At 36.6% G+C, this 20,801-nt stretch overlaps 1 protein-coding gene across 2 annotated transcripts in view; it reads left to right on the top strand.

Annotated features, from left to right (window-relative positions):
- col1a2 (collagen, type I, alpha 2) overlaps positions 1 to 20,801 on the top strand; it is a 44,398-nt gene that overhangs the window by 3,682 nt on the left and 19,915 nt on the right. Inside the window, exons 2-23 of one of the 2 annotated variants that reach the window (XM_007909256.2) lie at positions 1,497 to 1,513; positions 4,956 to 5,000; positions 5,289 to 5,381; positions 6,414 to 6,464; positions 8,848 to 8,892; positions 9,050 to 9,103; positions 9,228 to 9,281; positions 10,635 to 10,688; positions 10,885 to 10,938; positions 11,056 to 11,109; positions 14,116 to 14,160; positions 14,301 to 14,354; positions 14,619 to 14,663; positions 15,272 to 15,325; positions 17,225 to 17,323; positions 17,423 to 17,467; positions 17,565 to 17,663; positions 17,799 to 17,852; positions 17,943 to 18,050; positions 18,718 to 18,771; positions 19,078 to 19,176; positions 19,980 to 20,033. In XM_007909256.2, the coding sequence (XP_007907447.1) occupies positions 1,497 to 1,513; positions 4,956 to 5,000; positions 5,289 to 5,381; positions 6,414 to 6,464; positions 8,848 to 8,892; positions 9,050 to 9,103; positions 9,228 to 9,281; positions 10,635 to 10,688; positions 10,885 to 10,938; positions 11,056 to 11,109; positions 14,116 to 14,160; positions 14,301 to 14,354; positions 14,619 to 14,663; positions 15,272 to 15,325; positions 17,225 to 17,323; positions 17,423 to 17,467; positions 17,565 to 17,663; positions 17,799 to 17,852; positions 17,943 to 18,050; positions 18,718 to 18,771; positions 19,078 to 19,176; positions 19,980 to 20,033 (1,331 nt within the window). Of the gene's footprint in view, positions 1 to 1,496; positions 1,514 to 4,955; positions 5,001 to 5,288; positions 5,382 to 6,413; positions 6,465 to 8,847; positions 8,893 to 9,049; positions 9,104 to 9,227; positions 9,282 to 10,634; positions 10,689 to 10,884; positions 10,939 to 11,055; positions 11,110 to 14,115; positions 14,161 to 14,300; positions 14,355 to 14,618; positions 14,664 to 15,271; positions 15,326 to 17,224; positions 17,324 to 17,422; positions 17,468 to 17,564; positions 17,664 to 17,798; positions 17,853 to 17,942; positions 18,051 to 18,717; positions 18,772 to 19,077; positions 19,177 to 19,886; positions 19,941 to 19,979; positions 20,034 to 20,801 lie in introns of both variants that reach the window. The other variant, XM_042346909.1, reaches the window with a different exon arrangement.

Here is a 20,801-nt window from a genome sequence, read left to right as displayed (position 1 = left end):
TGTGGGGTAGAGAAAGGGAGTTGAAAACAAGTCTTTACCAGTGCATTTCTATTTCAAACAGTAATTTTTTAATGCATTCCCTTGTTTTCAGAACTGGGACAAATAACTTAGATAACAGTTTATACTCTGCCATTATCCAGAAAGACCAAAATATGACCTAATAGGCATCAATGAATTTAGCAAGAATGGTGTTTATTGTCAAACTTGTATCATTTTGAACAATGTCAGAAATTAAATGTGTTGGTTGATGTCACTGACCGCAAACCTTCTCCCAGGTTTGTGTGTAAATGTATACAATGTACAGAGATGGTATCTCTCACAATATTTATGCCAGCACAGTCTAACATCAATACTATGTGGACACTCCTTATAAAAATCTGAGAATGTGTCATTCTTTATGACCTTGCCCTGCTAGAAAAATATTGTTTTAGTGTCAAGTGAGTATCAGTTTTGAAAAACGTCAAAAATATTAGCGGCTGGGTAAGGAGAAATTGCAAAAGGATATAATTATAGCAATTCATACTTTGCTCCACTTAAAAATAAGGCATATAAATTAGTCTCTGAGAATGATAAATTCCAATTTTAATGAATGCTTTATTTTGCAAAAAATTACTTTCCCAACAAGTTTCTTCCATCAAAAGAAGTTCCAGAAGTTCAAATGATTCAATAATAATTATAACAAAAATTGTTTCCTTCCACTGGGTAACAAAAAACACTGTTGGACTAGGTAACAAAAATTAATTGAAACATTTTTCTTTCCATTCTGAGATTTGGGTTTAGAGCCAGCATGATGTGTTGAAAGTATTCTCACTGTTCTGATGTTATAAGGCTCTAATATAGCATTATTTTGGATGACTGGATGACTGGTCTAAGAAATGGAAATATTCACACTGGTGCAGTTGACTTGTACTTCTGAAATAGGAGGTTAAGGCACGTTGTTCAAATCGAGCTGACTGGTGTATTCTGCAGTTAGTTGTACTGTAGCTATCTTGGGAGTATCTGAATGAGATAGTAAAATCAGGGAAAACAACCTTTTTTAAAAAAAACTAGGATTCCAAAAATGCTATTAAGTCATATATATCCCAGGTTAAATTGCTTAGGAGTGTTGTTTTATTTTGTTACTGAAGCACTAAGTTCAGAGGCGGTGCAGTGCCAGTGGTAGTAGAGCTTAGTTATTGCTGAATGATATCTACGTTCATTAAGTTTCTGGTAGGTATTTGTAGCCAGTCGAACTTAAACTATTATATAAAACAGCAAAAATAGCAAAAGGTCTTCAGGTACAATGTTATTTTACATAACTTCAGTTTCATTCTATAAATATTATAAAATAGAAGCATTGCATTACAAATATTTAATATAATGGAAGCGACAAGTTACAGATAATAAAAACACTTTATAAATGGAGATTTTGCTGTATACAATATGTTTCTGATTTGGATGTTAAGTACATGAGAAATTCATAACTAACACCCCATTTTCTCATTTTCCTCCTGCAGATGGATACGGATTAGAGGTTAGTTTCAACAATCCCATTATATTTCAAACCTGTGTGAGAAGATTACGTCCTTTGTTTTTCTTATTGTTTCAGGCTTACAAAGTTACCTAATCACTTATCTAAAATGCTAATGTTGGTTTATCTGATTTGGGTGAATCTCACTACATAGGTCAGGTTTGTTTTGTAAATAGTTGAAATATAAACACAGTGAAATACTTCAGAATGTTTAAACCCACTTCCTAGTACAGACTTGCCCACCTTTCAGTACTAATTTGACAAACTCACTCAGACACAATAAGAATTCACCACCTGACAACTGAAAATTGTCACATTGCTTGCAGATAGAAGTATATTTTTATAGTTGCTTAGGCATTTTTGTTGGGAAACCTAAATCGCAGCTGTACTGTGCAGCAATACCTAACCTGGGGGCGATTTGATACTGCCACCGGGTGCAAAATAGTAGAGCATTCTGCTTTATGCAAGGCACAATAATTTTATCATTTGTGTAAACAATATAGACATACTGGAAGGTAATGCGCTTAAGCCAATTCCTTTAGTTCTTTAACCCAATTTATTTATAATGTGCAGTATAATAAAATTCCATTATGGAACATGAGGCCATAATTCATACTTCACTCACAGTGTTGACTATAATTAACTTGTCATTTCATTACGCATGAGTTATTAGTCTGGTTGATTTGGGGGATATAAATAATATCTTCTCCCTCCTTTTAATTGAAGAATTCAGTGGACATGTTTCATCTTCAAAAGATCGGAAACAATGTTTATGAGACTCGCACGAGTTTATTAAAATAAGTAATAATTTCTTTATTAAGCGCATTCCTCTAAAAAGTGTGGGAGAAACATGTTATATATCTAGTATAAACTATTTTGACTAAATAAATGATGAAATCCTAGCTTCAGTCAGTGTTGCAGTAGGATATCACACTATTATCGTGAAAGTTCATCTCTGAGCCAAAATTGAGCCAAATACAATAAATAATGTCATGACTAATAAATTATGTAAATAATTTTTCTGTCCTAAACATTGTATGTGTTGAAAGGGTCTAAAATGCAACATTAACAATGCTTCTTAAGAAGGAATCTAATTGTGAACAACCGCTTGCATTTGTGTTGTACCCTTTATGTAGTTGCATCTCAGAGCACTTCTATATATATATATATAGATCCCACCAACCTGTAGAAATACTGTACGTGAAATAAAGTGCTTGAGAACATTATTCCTGAGGGTTGGCACGAGATACTTCTGGTTACTGGAAGGAGAACAGGCCACATTTGTAGTACATTTGCTTGTAATTTAAAAGTATTGTTTTCAAATACATTTCCGATAAAAATACAGTTTATGATAAAACAGATCAGTAATATAAAAATTGGTTAAATTATGAAATAATCAGAACACAAATTATCTATATAGTTATACATACCCCATTAGTTTTATATTATTAACATGCTTCGTCAGTCATGAAACCAGCATACTTATCTATGCACCTTTTAACCTAACCTGAATACAAGCAGTTTCTCATAGTGACTTTGACAGCTAAAGAATTTGCTATGGTTCTGCAACTCATACACGTTACTAAAGGTGTAACATTATTTAGTACTTGCTTTTTTTGTGATTGTTCTTGTAACTTTTTCCACACATGACTTTTTCCCTGAGTTTCCTCTGTAGAAGTTGGCAGGAGTACTGGTTAAAACCCGGTTGGTAGAAGCAACATGGTGTGAGGGTGGTGAAGGCAGCATGTTACACCTCCTCCCCACTTCCCCAAGGGGAAATGCCCTACTTCCACTTCACACCTATTGCTCCAACTGTGAACTGACACATGTGGCAGTAACAGGACTGGGCCTCGGTCCAAAAATCCTAGTCATATAAAGTGTGAGTTTGAAATTTGATTATTTTTATTTCTCTCCCATTTCCTCCCGATTTTCCTTTGGGGTTAGCTCTTCACCACACCACTCAAGTGGTATAAAACATAGGCTTCTTTGTACCTGCTGTCTGTCCACTTGCTGATGGTTTACACTCTTTTATCACATGCTACATCTAGCACATAAGCCACTTGTTGAACCAGTTCATTAGCAAAACTTACCCAGAGTAGTGGTCAGGTCAGTTGCTGGAAGAGGATAAGGATAATGGAGTTGTGTGAATGGGATAATGCACTTTCTTTGGTTCTACATTGGACTTCTGGTTTAGAGTCTAAAGGTCCCTAACCATTTGAACTATTAGATTGTAGGTGTTCACCACAAAACATATACATGCTTTACAGTAAGTAAAGCAAGTTTTTAAACCATTCCATTAGCACACCTCTCTTGGGAGCAGATATTTGATGTACACAACATAGTGCTACTATTTGATACAGAACGTTTATGTTTTGATTGGCTGTAGTAAGGAATCTAGGTGCAAAAGAAATGGAAGCATGATTCAAGGATTGCTTTTAAAAGTGCCAGCACAGACATGTGTGGGCCTTATTCTGTGCTGTGAATTTCTATGGTTCAAAGTGTGCTGTATTTTAACAGTTCTCTCCGTTACCTATTAGTGCAGCAAGAAAAACCTGCATCATCTTTCAGGATGAATAATGAATAAATTTTGACTACTGCTAATTTCAGCATCAACTTTTTGTTTCAACCTAAAATATCAATCCAGTCTTTAATTGTAAATGTTTGTATTTATTTTCTTTACCCAACTGTAATACAATACAAAATTACATTTGGATAGTGCCTTTCACTTCAGGAAGATGTCCCAAGTCAGAGATTTGGACCCGAATTGGCGTGGGGGGAGGGGAGCAAGTTGGGTTCAGTGAGGATAGAGGGCAGGGAGGGTAGGAGGGCGGCCGAAGGTGCGGTCGAAGAGGAGGATTTTGAGATGTGCCTTGAAGGAGGCAAGGGAGGGAGCGAGGCAAAGGAAATGTGGGATGGAGTTCCAAAGGGTGGAGGCAGAGAGGCTGAAGGCCCGATGGCTGATGGTGGAGAGGGCCAGATGGGGATGAGTGTCAGCCTGCCTCAACTAGTATCACTTTCACCTCTGAGCCATAAGGTTGTGGGTTCAAGCCCCACGTCAGGACTTTGAACTCATATAGTTCAGGCTGACAATCCAGTAGAGCGCAAGAAATGTGCAGTATTGTTGGATGTGGCTTTCTTTGGATGAATTGTTGAACCAAGGTTGCGTTTTCTTGATTAAGGTAAAAAGAGAAGGTAGTTTCTCCCAATGTCCTGGCTAACAATCCCACAGATAAAATTGGTTGCTCATTAGTTTTGTGAGTCATTGCTGTGTGCTCAGCTTCAAAATACAGCTATTATACTTATTAGTGAATCCTGTGAAGCGCTTTTAAACATCTTCCTGACGTGAAAAGCAGAGTATCAAATTCATTATTATTTTATTCTGGAATTGTGATATATATTGTTGCATCTAAAATGATTTCAAATATTTCTTCTTTTTTTTCTTTAGGGACCCCAAGGCTCCAGAGGCGACAGAGGTCAGCAAGGAGATAGGGTATAAATGATCATTACTATTTATGAACTTATCAGCCTCAAGTTGTGCCCATGTTCTTCAACTTCATTTCTTCACTACGTTTACCTCATTCTGGAGAAAATATTATTCAGATAAAATATAGTCTTATGAATTATTTGTTAAAATGATTACAAATTATTTGCTTGTCTGCCAATGATAAATTCCAGATAGATGTACAACCAGTTGTATTACCTGGGGCACAGATGTGTGCAGCTTTTCTTCCTAGGTGTTTCATGATATTCATAAACATTTTACACTCTTTAAATCTAGGGCCCTCGAGGACCTGATGGTGTAGATGGAGATCCAGGCCAGCCCGGCCTTCCTGGCTTACCTGGCCCACCAGGGGCCCCAGGCCTCAGCGGAGTAAGTTACTGAATCATTTACCACATTTGGCTCATTGTTTTTGGAGGAACATTAAATTTTGACTGCTCTGCTCAGTTGTTGATTCAATTATTTAGGCCTTTCTGAGGTTCCATACTAAAATTCTAATTATTTTCTTAGTTACTTCACTGTTCAGTGAATTATTATTCATATGTATACGTGATACCAAGCAACAATAAGCTTTTCTTTTTTTCAATTTTTTCCCCCTCCTCTCCCGAAGATGGAGACTCATGCTGAGGCACAGTTCCATGGGTGCTGACAGCACTCTGTTACCTCACCCAAGCAGCCACTCTTCATTTGTGAGTCTGGACAGTGAGTATCTGCAGGCTATTAGTCCATAGGTGGATATCACAGCCAAGCCCAATCCTGTCCTTACCCAACATCTATATATATCCCTATATATATGCACCTTTCCACCCGTGATTACTTGACAGTGATCACAAATAGGATCTGTCTCTGTTTTTTTCCCCTATCTAGCTGAGGAACAACAAATCCAATTGCATTTCCCCACTGGCACCTGACTAAGATCAGAAAACTAAACGCAGATCAGAGATGAGACCTGAATCATTTTTCTCTGTACAATAACAACAAGCATTCCAGTGTTGTGTGAATCAATTGTAAGAAAACATGCAGTATTCACAGCAGGAAAAGCTGCTGCATCGGACAAGAGGAATTATCAGTCAACTGAAAGTTTTATCATTTCAAATATCAGTTCCCAGAAGTAAGTACTTTAAAGGAAGGAAGGAAGAACACAGTGAAGTAATTAAGAAAATTTTTAATTTTTTGTCCCCCCTCTATATGAGAATGGTTAATGTATTACTTCATAAGTGTTGGTACTGAAGTAATTTACTTCTCAAAGTGTATATGCAAATGTTACATTGTTTGTAACTTTCTTCAGTCAGTGCTTCATTTGTGTTTTAATCTTACAGAGGTTTTCGCATTTGCAGTGAAGTTATTTGATAATCAGTGTAAATCTCTCCTAAGCTTTGAACCTATTTCTTTTTTGCCTTTCAGAACTTTGCTGCTCAATATCGGAAAGAGGATACCATGACCCCAGGAATCATGGTAAGCAATCATAGCAGAGTATATTACGTGGCCTTCAATATGTGTCACACGATGCCCAAAACGGGATACCTGATTACCAAAAAGTTTTTTTTCATTTACAAAATCAATGCCGGTACAATCTTTTTTTGAAAATTCTGTAAATAATAACAACAATCACCATTAATTAATTAATGGAAGATGCAGTTGCAATAAATCTCTGGTAGCTTATACAATTTAAAGTTTTTACCTTAGTAACGTAAAGCTGACATGCAGAAACACATCACAATACTTAAGGGCCAAGGTTTGGAAACCGCAGAGTGTGTGTTAGGATGCTGATGGAGTTTAGTTAACTAAAACTACAATAGCTTGCCATTGAGAGCGCTGTCTAGCAAACTTCCCACTGCTCATCCAGTTAATACTACCCTACCCTTTAGGGTTTTGGCTTACAAAATCATTAGGAGCTGAATGGAAAGAATCCCTGCTTCCTGTGGAGTTAAGCTGACGAGGCTGGCAACAGCAGTGCCCTGAAGTACTGTGGATCTGCCTGGCTCAGGAACTAGCCCCCCAAAACTGCCACGGATGGTTGACTCAATTCCGACATTCTGTTGCCAAGTATTTTTCCTTGGAACCAGCTCAGCTTTAAGGACACTCACCTGTCTTCCCCCACCCACAAGTGGATAGCCACAAGATATTAATTCTATGACTTACATTGGTGAAACTATTCAAAGCTTTGTTTTAGTGAACATGCATCAACGAATGTGGACTTAAATTAGTTTATGTTGGATAGGCACCATTATATCCAATTTACATTTATATAGGGACTTTCATGTCGGGAGGACATCTCACAGTGCTTCATTGTGCTTGTGGTATATGATGGACCTTCATCATTATGCTCCTATTCTATCTGTTCACTACACTTTGGGGTAAATAATAATAATCTTTACATTTGGGATAGCACCTTTCACGTTGGGAGAACGTTCCAAAGTGCTTCACAGCATTTAATGCAAAGTGTAGTGACTACGTTTTTTGTTAGGCAAACCATGACATAAAGATATAGCCTTATCTTGAGTGAGATTTGAAGTGCATAAAAACATCACATGATGATGTGTACTAGCTGTCTATGAGGTGAAACTCCATTGGCTCCAAAGGTGCCCATATTGATGCTGTTCACTTATGAACTTTCCCCATCATATGCTTATTTCTAAGGTCAATCATTTTACAGCCCAATGGAAATTCCCTCCGCAAATGTCAGGTCCATTTATTACTTTGTAATTGAGAATAAGGACATGTTAAAAAAGCTACAATTTATAAAACCAACCCAACATCAGTAAGAAATGTATGTTTGCCTATGATCCCTTCAGTGAATACCTTTATTCACTCCCAATGTTGATTTGATTGTGTTCAAATTGCTTTTTATCTATCTTTAGATAAGATTAATACAGTTTCATTAATATGGGTTACTTGTTCTGTGCCCAACTGATCCATAATCAGTATGCACCCAAAACATTGCAGAAATATTTTGGGATATTTCCAACTTCAACCTCAATGATCCCCATGTCTGGTAATAAGTGACCAGTATTGTGGCCTCATTTAGGTCCAGAGTAGTCAGTATATCTTACTCTGCTGGACTGAATCAATCCATGTTTATGGGGTAGCCTCTTTTCAATTTGTGAGACCATATTTGTAGGTCAAATAGGAAGATGAAAATGACGAACCACCCAATATAACGTGACGAAATAACTAAATTGAATGTAAGCAAGTGCTGTTGGGAGCTGATGGCTAGTTTAAAATAAATTTCACCATTCAAAATTCTTTGGTGGCAGTGGATATGTAAAAGCATTTAAAGGTGCCTTGCCTCAAAAAAAATGCAGAATTCTTAAATTCAGTCTTAGTTTGGAAGCTGGTTATTCGCAAGAGCTGGAAAAGTGGCTTCTGAATCATGACTGAATTTAAGAACTTCCTACAACACTGCTTAACCTTAAATCTTCAAGACAAAAAGGTCATACAAGCTAGGACTAGGTAGATGTTAGGCTGTCCTTGTGGTGAATCTGTCATAATGCAACACAAACCGTACTGGGCTTTCTTAAATTGTTACTTAACAAAACATCACATCACTTGAAAAGTCTTGTTTCTTAACAAAACATCACATCACTTATTACTGTATCACTTTTGCTGATGCAGTAATAAGTGCTACAGTAGTGTAGCATCAATACTAGCATCAGTACTAAGTGTTCCCATCTTCAGGGATCCATCTTGGCTCAACTATGGTTTGTGGAAAAGTGGCTTTCTCTTCAGCCATTCAAATGTTAATTTCAACGACAACTGAACCATCGCTACAACACTTCCAGATACTTAATACATTTACGCTCCTCCAACACTAATTATAACTTATTTTTCTTTCTAGGGTATACCAGGACCAAGAGGCCCTTCAGGTGGACCTGGATCTCCTGTAAGTATCAAAATGCCTTGTTATTTTAGCTCTTTCTAATTGATAATGGAAACTATGCGACACATAGTATTACCTCAAATTTAAAGAGATTGCTTGTAAAATTAATTTAGTTATCTCTGACTATAATACTTGACTATTTTGAACATTTAATTTTTAGGGTTCTCAAGGCTTCCAAGGATCCCCTGGCCTTCCTGGTGAATCTGGGTCAACTGTAAGTAAAACCTCATAGCAGAATTATTCATTTGATGCAGTGGGGGATTTTTTGTTCGGGATTTTAAAAAAAGCTTTATAAATATTCAATTTATTTTTTTATTTCTTTTCTGTATATTCAATAGGGCCTAATGGGATCTCGTGGACCTTCAGGCCTACCTGGTAAACCTGGTGACGATGTAAGTATATTGTGTATGTTTTTAAAGATCCAAAGTAAGATATAAATTGTAACAGAAGCATTTCTAAATGCTATTCTCAGTTCATTGCAATAGAGCCACTCCATGCTATCTGCGTTCTAAAAGCTCTGGAGATGTACAGTGAAAACGCATTACAATCAGTCACCAAAGGTGGTGACTGAACACTAATTTCAGCTGAATAGTTGGATAAATTATTGGGTAAATTTACCAATTTTGTCTGGCAAACGCATTTTATTCCCTCCTGGTTTGTAAATTTACCGACTATGAAATTGTGAGTTTAAGGGATGAAAATCCTATACAAATTGACCACCACAGCCAAAATGAATTTAAAAATAATCTTTTCTGGAAAACACCCTGAATACATTCCAGCCCCTACTGCCTATCTTTTATCTAAATACACAGACATTTGAGAGTAGTTCAATAAGATAGGATAGAAGTTGAGCAATCAGAATTAGGAATTCTAATTTATTTCTCATGCATATGAACTCTAGAAAACTGTCTTTGAACAAGCTCTGCTCTTTCTGGTTCTCAATTTGGCCAAGAGTTTTGATTCATTGATAGTTGCATAAATGGTCTTCCATAAAGTTCCTATTGTCTTCCTCGTAGTGCATAATGTTAGGGATGAGAAGGACCTGAATAAAATTGTACTGCAATTAGATGTTTTCGAGGTGCCTATGGGCAACTTACATTTCTGGGTTTCTAAGAATTTAACACTCTCTAAAACTTGGAAATGATGTATCTTCTTTAAATGTGCCCTTAACAATATTCTATCTCAAACCATTTCAATTACTTCAAAACATTCCTATCCTGATAAGTATTCTGACGCGGTTTGAATTCTTCCTTTGGATTTTCAACTGCTTTCATTTCTGTTTCATACACTAAATTGGACCAAATGAACTGGGTACTGTCAGTGTCACATTTGACCAATATGACTCAGTGACTCCACTTAATATTGCCTTCCATTGATCCCATCTTCAGGGATCCATCTTGGCTCTACCATGGTTTGTGGATGAGATCAAAACATAAGTCTTTTTCTTGGCCATGAGGAATAAGTTTGCATTATATCCATCAGTCTCAGAGGGTGGTGTGAATATAATGATACGCTGCATTATACTGCAGTGCATTTATGTCATCAAAATCAGTACCCTACTCACTTAATAAATACATTATGAGGAATAGAAACATAAGACACTTTAAAGCATGCCTTACATGCTTGTGTGTTGTAATCTATTTTGGATGTAGCTACAAAAGTCTTTTCCTGATACAGTATTAAGTGCTACAGTGACATAGGATCAATACTAGCATCAATACTAAGTGTTCACATTTCTCTGACAGGGAGAGAACGGCAAACCTGGCAAATCTGGAGACAGTGGTATTCAAGGCCCTCAGGTAAGTAACATCTGAATTTGAGTTTACAGGTGATGTACAATGACATTTTGTTTTGTATTATCCATCATGGACATACTGAGGTTTCGGTAAAATACTGATGTATTTTTTTTCCATCAGATTTGTAAACCTATTACACTGAACTGTTATGAGCAGCCATTGCGGTTGTTAAATTGTGGTCCTCTCTCCTGATTTATAGGGTGCTCGTGGTTTCCCCGGAACTCCTGGTCACCCTGGCAGAAAAGGACACCGAGTAAGTTTGCAGCTTCTTCTTTTACGTTTTTACATTCACGTATTGCAGTTAATATTTAGCAAGGCATAACTGTGTACTAATATTGGATATTCGCTAAAATTTGCCTTCTCTCTAAAGGGCTACAACGGATTGAATGGACGTAGAGGAGATGCAGGTGCCACCGGTGGCAAGGTAAAACTGAATGATGAGCAATTACAGTAATATTACAGATGATTCAGAGAGTTTCCCATACATGCTACATAAAGAAATAGTTCTTGTATTTGCTATGGATTTTGCATTTGTTAAACTAAAATAATTTGTAGCTTTCATTTGAGAAACGTGAAAATGCTAATTTTTCAACTTTTCTAATCGTGTTGAAAAATGAATCATTTGTTACCTTATTGTTTTACCTTGAAAATATTCAAAGGTATTTATTCCTTACATTTCCTTTGCTGAATTGCTCACTTTCCCATGTTAAATACCGTTGAATTGTCCCAAATCCTGTAAGATGAAATCATTTCTACCTCACCATTTTTTAATTTTGTTTTCTGAATTTCTAGTATTTGTCTTCTCTGTCCAATCTTTTTAACAAAAGTCATAGCCCAGCAACCAACAAATCACCCTGTAATATCACAGCTTCTTAATACTTGTAACATCCACCACAGCATTTCAATTTGCACTGAGCTCTGCAATATAAAATGTATTGAAAGACATAATCTGTCACTAAAACCTGAACCCAGAGAGACTATGAAGTAATTGGGCCAGCATGATGCTCTCATACATCAGTACTATAGTTCAGAATACCTAGGTTAGTGTGTGAGATTAGTTTCAAGATAAATACTATCAATTAGATAAGATTAAGGAGCAATAATTATTTTTCACCCAATATTTGTGCCTCCTGGGAGTGGGGATTTTGTACATAGTATTCATTTTACATATGTAGCACAATTCACATTCAGCAGAAATGCCCATTGTATGTATATGTATATAAAATACATGTAAAAAAACAACAGTACTAGGTGGCTCAGAAACGTATGATTCTCTCCTACCATGGAGACCAGTCATTAATTGTTATGCTCCATCTTTAGCCCATATGTAAAAACGTAACGATTTTATGGGGGCGATGATTCATTCCCCCTCAAAAGAACAGACTTCAGCTTTGTAACCACACATGTCCCAGTGCACATTGAAGCTGAAATTTGAAACAGATTTTTTATGTTTAAGGCCAATAATTGTTTCCATGACAGAATGCAAGGCAAATGCTTGGCTGCTCTATCATGAATCTGCTTTGAGATTTTGAGACTGCCAACAAATAAGTGCCAGAGCTCCTCTTGACTCAGGATTTGTTGAGACGTGGCCAGTAGACATTTATGTACCCCAGAAAGTGATGGAAAAGGCTGATTCTTGGCAAGTTTACTTAGCAGTAAGTTGGAACCCAGTTGTTTGGTGGATCGTTCTCCAGGGGTAATAATTTGGTCACTCAATTTACGACTGTCTGTGGAACACTGCTGTGTACAATTGGCTTCTACATATGACCCACAAAAATACACAGTCATTTCACTTTACAGTATATTCTGTGAAGCGCTTTGAGACATTTCAACTGTGTGATAAAGCACTATATCAAATGTAAGGATTATTATTATAAGTATTAGATATGTCACATGCTCTTGGCATGCTGATTGTTCATGTACATTTGTGTCAGTTATAGTGCACTCAACATTAGAAAGCAACATAAATGCCCAGTTTCTGGTGTAAATACATCTTGACAGCATAACTTTTGTTCTTATCAGGGTTACGTAGGGAATAGATTTTGTAGCAATAGCCAGTTTGCCAAACCCTCCACATTGTGATACAGCTTCCCACAGACAGTTGAGCAATATCAAAGCCTTTGGCACACAACTTGATTTGATATTTGTAATGATTTTTACATCTGACCTTGTGAAGAGAGGACTCTTCATTAAATTATTGTCAAAAAGGAAATCACGGGAACACTGCATTTTGCATTAATTTTATTGACAAGAGTGGGATCTGCTCTGTTATAAACTATTCCTTTGAGCCCTGCTTATCCTGTGATCCATCACTTATAGTCAATAGGTTGGCTCTGCACTAAGTCGGATGATTGACCTACTGCAAGGCTTTCATTTAGATACAATTTTCTTCCCCTCCCATGAGTGGAAAAATGATCAACCTCTGTTTAGTGCTTCCCCACAGTGACTCACCATGTCACATGTCACTTGTCACCTGGCATAAATCAAACTGTCCCATCAGGCTCACCACTCCCATATTCTTTCTGAATGAATTCTGAATTGTAAATGCCTAATGCTGGAGCCTCAGAAGATTGAAGACAATTTATAACTGTACAATTGACTTCTTGTTCAGGAGTTGATGACAGGTTGCCACCGTTTTGCTTTTAATGCTTTTTTAAATTGATTTTCTGTTACCCATACAAGATATGCAAAGCATTCCGTACTCTGCAATTGTCCCATCATTTATTTTGCACCCACAACCAGCCTGCATTTGGAATCTCTGATTTCAACACTACAAACCTACAAATTTGCTTTGCAAATTGTTATCAGGAAGAGTTTTTTTTGATCGAGGTTGACAACCAAATGAAACCAATTGTAATGTCATGTTGATTGTAATTGATTGTAATGTCAACCAATTCTTCCAGATAAACTACAAGACATGTTCCATTGATGTAGAAATGTAGACTATGGCATGTCATGATTGTGCATTGTCTGTGCTGTGTCACGCTTTTAAAAATCTTGTATAATGACACAATACACGAGAAAACACCAGCAATGATGCACTAATAGCTTTGTGGTATTCCATTGAATTCCATGGGGTAATTCATTTCACATGCAAATCTACCTTAGAGTGTGCCTTTTGGGATTCACTGCAATTGTTCAGGAGCTTTAGTTGTAATGTTGCTGAGTTTAATTATTAATCACACCCATAGGATAAGATTACCTCGCCTGTTGATAAGGCAGTGGACAGATTATGTTACATCTTGGTACAATGGATGTTATACCCACTGTTGCACAAATTCATTAATAGGGTCTCTTGTATCAGATTGAGGTCAGGGAGATTTAATTGTTACAAATATCTTCCTATGTTCCTTACATTAATTTCAGAAAACAACCCAGACAAGCATGAGTGTGTACAAATGATTAAATATTAGTTTGATTTTCTTTCCAGGGTGAAACCGGCTCCCCAGGCTCCAATGGTAGTCCTGGAATTGTGGTATGTGTTCTCCACTTTAACTGAATGGATAGTATTTTGAATTATACAGATTGTGCAAGCCTTAAATTTAAGCCTGTGCTATGGTGCAGTGTACAGTCATAAATGATTATAGTAATATCTCCTTTTTCTCATGCTAACAGGGTGCCCGTGGTCTTTCTGGTGAGCGAGGGCGTGTTGGAGGTGCTGGTCCAGACGTACGTTCCAAGTCTCCTAGACTTTCTCTAATGCATCCGTTTAGTCTATTAACAATGCAAAGACTTTATTCATGAATAAACACACTTATGTTTTTTTTGAGACGTTGTGATCCTATTTTGTTATTTTTGTTTTGAAAAAATAGTTTGTTTAGTAATACATTGTCGGTATTAATTTATTAGTTAAAAACTCTTTTTATAACTTCAAATGTGCCTCGTGACACTGAGATGAAATAGCTTTATTAATACGTTTGTGCGGCCCTTTAGGGTCCCCGTGGAAGTGATGGCATGTCTGGATCCACTGGTCCTCCTGTAAGTATGCTGCTGGTATATTTAATGTTAAATTACTTCAAAATCCACCCTTAATGGAGTAATGTGTAATTATTTAGAGGTAGAAGTAAAATTCCTCAGACTCCCTCCAACATAATAGAAAACAGCATACGCAGCTTCTGGATCTCAGAAATATTCATAGTAGTGAATTGCATTGCACAACAATTTGGTTAATATGTCATGGCTTCCTTTAAAGTCACTGTACCTTGTAATGTTCTAATGAGGCAGACAGGGACACTGGCTGAAGCAGATGTGAAGACGCTGGATACGTGCAATTTGTTGTTGCTGAAAGCGACACCTGACTTATAATGTTCAGAGGAAGTGTGGGTCCACTCCAACACCACTGCAGGTCATTTCATTAGAGGTTCAAATTGTTTCTTTCAGTTTACTATGGACAATGTTAGCACTAGCACAAAAGCCAGTTCCAATAAATGCTGAATAAAATATGGGCCAGAATAGTAAATTGCAATGAAGGTCTAACAAACGAAAGCACTCCGAGACACTACTCCGCACAAAGGTTGTTATATAAGTGTAAATTATCGTTGGTGGTGGTGGTGAAATGATTACATTCCCATGTGTTTCCCTTACAGGGGCCTTTGGGCACAGCTGGTCCTCCTGGCTTCCCAGGATCTCCTGGGCCCAAGGTAAGTCTTAGAATATTTTACCTGTCATATATACATGTGGGCACAGAGGTTATTTAAAGATTAGCACCCAACACCAAGCAAGTGGGGTGTGGAGGTACTTGCATGCTTGTAACCCTGGGGGAATTTTTCTCCAAGGACTAGAAATGGAATTAAATTTGCGCCGCTCTCTCTCTGTATCTCACCAGTACAATTTCTGCTTTAAATGAGCTAATTTTATTCCAGCCTTAGATGACAGTTAATAAACGAGTGTTCGGATTTTTATTATCAATTGCCACATAAGAAGTGGCAAGGTCAAAAGTGAGGATTGAAAGGTCATGGGCAAGGAGCTAGTTAACTCAGTCATCAGTTTATTTTTTTTAAACGGGCCAGGTAACAACAGTCCAATAAATAATAAGCACTGCTACCATTCTGTCACTAAGTTGTGGCAACTGATAGCATATATTTAAATAATAGCTATCTAAATCTCTACAAGTATAATTCCATGAATGTGAGGATTAGTTTGCCAAACTAATAGGAGCTGCAAAACATTCTTAGCATCAATAAGAACAGAGCAAAAGCTATTTAGCGAAGAACTTGCTTGATGCCAGATCCAGGGAAGACTGCCTTGTTTATACATTGTACTTGTACCTACCATTATCCCGCTGACATCCCATAATTTAAAAAAAGTAGACTTTCATTGTGTCAGGTCACTTGCACAGAAAGTGGTGCTGATATAACTTCCTGAATACTGTGCATAGGACGCACTTCTGACTGTCAAGTCATCAAGGAAGTGATGTCAGCAATGACCCAGGGATCAGACTTTTTTTAGCATTTTGTCTATAGTTGCAGAGCTATTGGACCCAGTTGACTGCAGTTTATTGAGGTTTCCCTATGTTAGAAAGTTGACCAATAACCTGTTGTGATTTTACCCGTTTAACTTTTTTTTATAAAGCCTGACACGCTAATGAACAAGTTAACTAGATTCATCACAAGAACAGCACTACCCCTCGTGAAAGTTGAGGTTTTGCTTTCATTCTACACATCTAATCTCGATTGTTCAATACTTAGAACTGCCTTTAGTTACAAAATGAAAGACATATCAAAGCAACAGCAATCCAATGTAATAAATGTACAATGAAAATTTCAGGTACCCTGCAGTTCATTTTTATTTAAAGAATGTGCAGCTAGATCTATTAATATAAACACACAGCATTGATAACATTCAAACATTAAAGGTAATGCTTAAAATAGCTCGCCATTGTGCTTGTATATTATTTCAGATTTTCTAGTTTAACAATTCATGAAAAAATAAAATAACTTTTATTGTCATATCGCACAAAGGTTTCTCATTCTGGTGATAAAATATTTGTATTTGGCTCTTCATAAGTCAAATCTGGTTAAGGACAGTCTTGTAGGTTATGGTGGATGTATTTTAGTATCAAAAGTTTTGAATACAATTCCTGTAAGTTATTTATTTTCTATTCTCGATTAGATATACTGTATCACTCAAGTGATTCACAAATAGTATATTTTCTAAATGGTATAAGATAATGTGAATTGAGGTTAGAGTTTCCATCTCCAAGACAACGACAGTCAGAAATAAAAGAATTAATGATCAAAAGAAACTGAACCTAGATCATTATTGGGTCTAAAAAGTGGTATTTGCCTAGCTGGTTTGTTGTATGTAACTTCAAGTTGTAAATATCAGGTTGCGAGAGTTGCAAACAGCAAATCCCATTGTGTAAAGTGTGAAGAAGGTCCAGTGAGCAAAATGGAAGTTGGCAAGTAAAAATTAGCTTTGTTTCAGAACCTTTATTATTTACTAGTGAGCTTTCAGAACATTAATAGGTGCAATACACAAGTGACAGTATCTTACATTGAGTGCACCAGCTCATTTTCTTTCTTCTCCATGCAATGTAGGGAGAAACTGGACTCGTAGGGTTACGTGGTCCCTCTGGTCCTCAAGGTGCAAGAGGTGAGGTGGGTCCTGGAGGTGCAGTTGGTCCAATGGGTCCTATCGTAAGTATTAATGACAATACAATAATCAGATTAAAAACATGGTTTGATCTATCAGGAAGCATTGTAAATGATATTATTATTTATATTTGTAATCTCTAGGGTAATCCTGGTTTGAATGGTATCGCTGGAGCAAAGGGATCCTCTGTAAGTACATTAGTCAGTTCTATGTGATTTGCTTTCCCAATGTGTGGCATTGACAAGTGATGCTGAACATTTTTCTTGTGTTTTATTTTCTACACAGGGTTCTCCAGGCATTGGTGGTGCTCCAGGTTTCCCAGGTCCACGGGGAGCTCCAGGCTCACAAGGTGCTATTGGTCCAGCAGGTCCTCGAGGCCTCACTGTGAGTAAAACTCTACATTCTGACAGAAGCCTAGAGAATAATCATTATTTTTTTAAAAGAAAGAAAACAATAGCATTTCTGTTGTGCTTTGAGTTGTTTGTGATGAAACATCACTTTTGTAAACTTTGTTTTCAGGGCGAACCAGGTATTTCTGGTGTCAAGGGAGAGACTGGTAACAAGGGTGACTCAGTAAGTGATTCTTTCTCCTGAGCATTCAATTTTTGCTTTCATACTACATTCTATTCTACTTGTTAACACTTTGATTCGCTCCAAACCTAGGGTCCCTTTGGTATGCAAGGTGCTCCTGGTTCATCTGGTGAAGAAGGCAAGTCCGGTCCTCGTGGTGAAATTGGTTCTCGGGGAATGAGTGGACCTTCTGGTGAAAGAGTAGGTCTCATTTAATACAATAAAACTAACCTTGTCTTGTCACCCATACATTTTTAGCATATAAAATCACCAGTTAGTTCATTTCTGTCCAACCTCAACCGTGTTTTCAGTGCCTTGGGATGTCCTCCCGATGTGAAAAGTACTATGTAAAATCAATTTGTTGTTTTAATTTAGAATAATGATTATAGACCATTTAATGACATGTAATCATTCTTGTCTAATTATAAATACCTAATGGAAGATCTGTCTTCCTGATTAGTTTGACATGATTGAAGGAGATGCTATACTTCTTTAAAGATCCTTATAAGTGCTCCCCTACAAAATGCACATCCAATCCACTTTACAATAAATCTCATAAAAGCTTTGAAGGGTCCTGCCGGCGTGAAAGACGCTTTATCAATTACAAGGATTATTATTGTTACTGCTATCCTAATATTGCAATCATTTTAATCGTAATAGATTAGGGTTATTTTAATGACAGCCCTGACGCTGATAACACAAACGCAATCATTTCATCTACAGCCTATACAATGCAGCATATAATAAAATGGCAGCATTAATGTAAGGGGAAATATTTGTGATATTTTGAAATGTAAACTTTTCCAAATGTTTAACCCACTTACATTTTATTGAATGCTTAATTCATGTGGATTCATTTAATTTTTAGGGTGCTCCTGGTAACCGTGGTTTCCCTGGCCGTGACGGTAGAGTTGGTGGCAAGGTAAATGTTTCATTGTTAAACATAGATGGAGTAACAATGGCCTGAGAATGTAACATATATAATGTAACATATAGTTCTAATGTATTGAAATGTATATAGATATAATTCTAATATATAGATAGCTATAGGCATAATATGTATATAGATACATATAATTATAACATATTTGTAGTGAAAATCTAGTTATAGTATATATTGATTGTCATAGTTAGGATATATTTCCTGGTGCATGTTAAAATGTCTGTTTTCATGTATTTAATGTAAATTTTGCTTTCCATTCACTTATGAACTTGAGGTTGTTTTCAGGGAATGCCTGGTTCTCGTGGTGCATCTGGCCTTCGTGGACTTGTGGGACCCTCTGGAGATCCTGGTCGTCCTGGTGAAAGTGGTATCTCCGGCATAAGAGTGAGTAAAACAGGAGCAAATGTTTGCTGGGTTACATCATATTTTACTTATGGGACTTTAAACTTCTTCCAGTTTTTTAACACATTAAACTGTATACATTATTATTTAAAAGTAAACCTATAAAATGTAGTTTATGATCTTAATTAATCATACATACTTTTGTGAAATATATTTGTTCTTCCCTTGTATTGCTAATATTGCAGACAACAGAAAGTGGCTCTTATTTCCAATATATATTATATATAGTGTTTGAACATTTTAACTTTGATGTGTTTTCTGGTTATCTTTTATCAGCGAGCCTTGAGGGAAATCAGATGGTGTTGACTTTCTGTTTCTCATTGCTGAACATGAAGCTTTCAGCTCTGGGGGGATTTTCCATCCAGCTTTGCTGAGGACACTTTAGGGAGCAATGCACTGTCTAGAACAATAACTTTTACAGATCGGATTGCTATGAAGTGGCAATTATTGTTATTATTATTTTCTCTGCTTAAATATTAGCCTTGGAGATTTTTTTTGTAGAATTGACAGTTAATTCACTGTTCTGCGAACCTGTCCAATTTTCCTTGATGTGCAAGAAGCCGCAATGTGCACATGACTGTATGAAAACGAATTGGCAAATTCAACAAGAATTCATTATGAAATATGTTAAACTTTGCCTGTGTTAAAATGAGATTGAAAGAAAGATTTTTTTTCCTCTGTAACTTCTTTAGGGTCTTATAGGACAACCTGGTAGATCGGGTGTCGTGGGAAATGAAGGTGTCACAGTAAGTTTCCTAACTTTGCAGTAATGTGCTATTTTCCAGGGTCTCGTAGGTAGTCATGGCAATTCAGGTGTTCCAGGCAAACCAGGTGCTTCAGTAAGTTGTTTATGAGGTTTTCTGCTCCCCATTCCTGACAGCTTATTTCAAGCTATGATTAGGTTTGGAATCGAGCATGGCAAGTTGCATGAGGATAATGCATTCTCAATGCCGTAGAACTTTTACTTATACAGTGAACAGGCTTGATTTGTTTGATATTTCTAACTTTTAATATGTACTGTTTTCTACAATTAGGAAGCAGTTCAAATAATTTATTACCATTCATTACAATAACTACAAGAAGTGGCACTTTGTGTGCTTTCGTAACACTTAACATTTACTTATTTTATGATGCAGTAACATGACAGATTTATTATTACTTATATGTAACAATGTCATATAAACCTGCACTACCATTTGACGTGAAATAATCTCTTTTAATATTGTTTATCTGTTAAGGTGCCTCATATACAGGAGTGCACATCAACATTAGTTGTATTAATCAAATAAATAATGGTATTATATCAGTTGCTATTGTCTAATATTAGTGAATACATTATATGTCGGTGTCAGCATTTGTGTTAAGGATATATATATGTATGGATCTGGCAGCAAAATAATTGAAGAAAAAAGAGTATTACCTTGAACTTGTTTAAGAAAAGCTTTGCAGATGTATGTTTAGAAAGTGAATTCCTATCAGATAATGTTTTGGAATATTGTATCATGCCCCAATTGAGCATTGATTTTGCGAGTTCTAATAAGCAATTACCTTCTCAGCCACCTTAGCTAAACTGCCCCGGTTCATTTAGATTCCACTCCAATAGTTTT

The sequence above is a fragment of the Callorhinchus milii genome, unplaced genomic scaffold (assembly GCF_018977255.1).
Source record: "Callorhinchus milii isolate IMCB2004 unplaced genomic scaffold, IMCB_Cmil_1.0 Scaffold2, whole genome shotgun sequence".
Classification (NCBI taxonomy): Eukaryota; Metazoa; Chordata; class Chondrichthyes; order Chimaeriformes; family Callorhinchidae; genus Callorhinchus; species Callorhinchus milii.
This window is presented reverse-complemented; position numbering and strand designations above follow the sequence as displayed.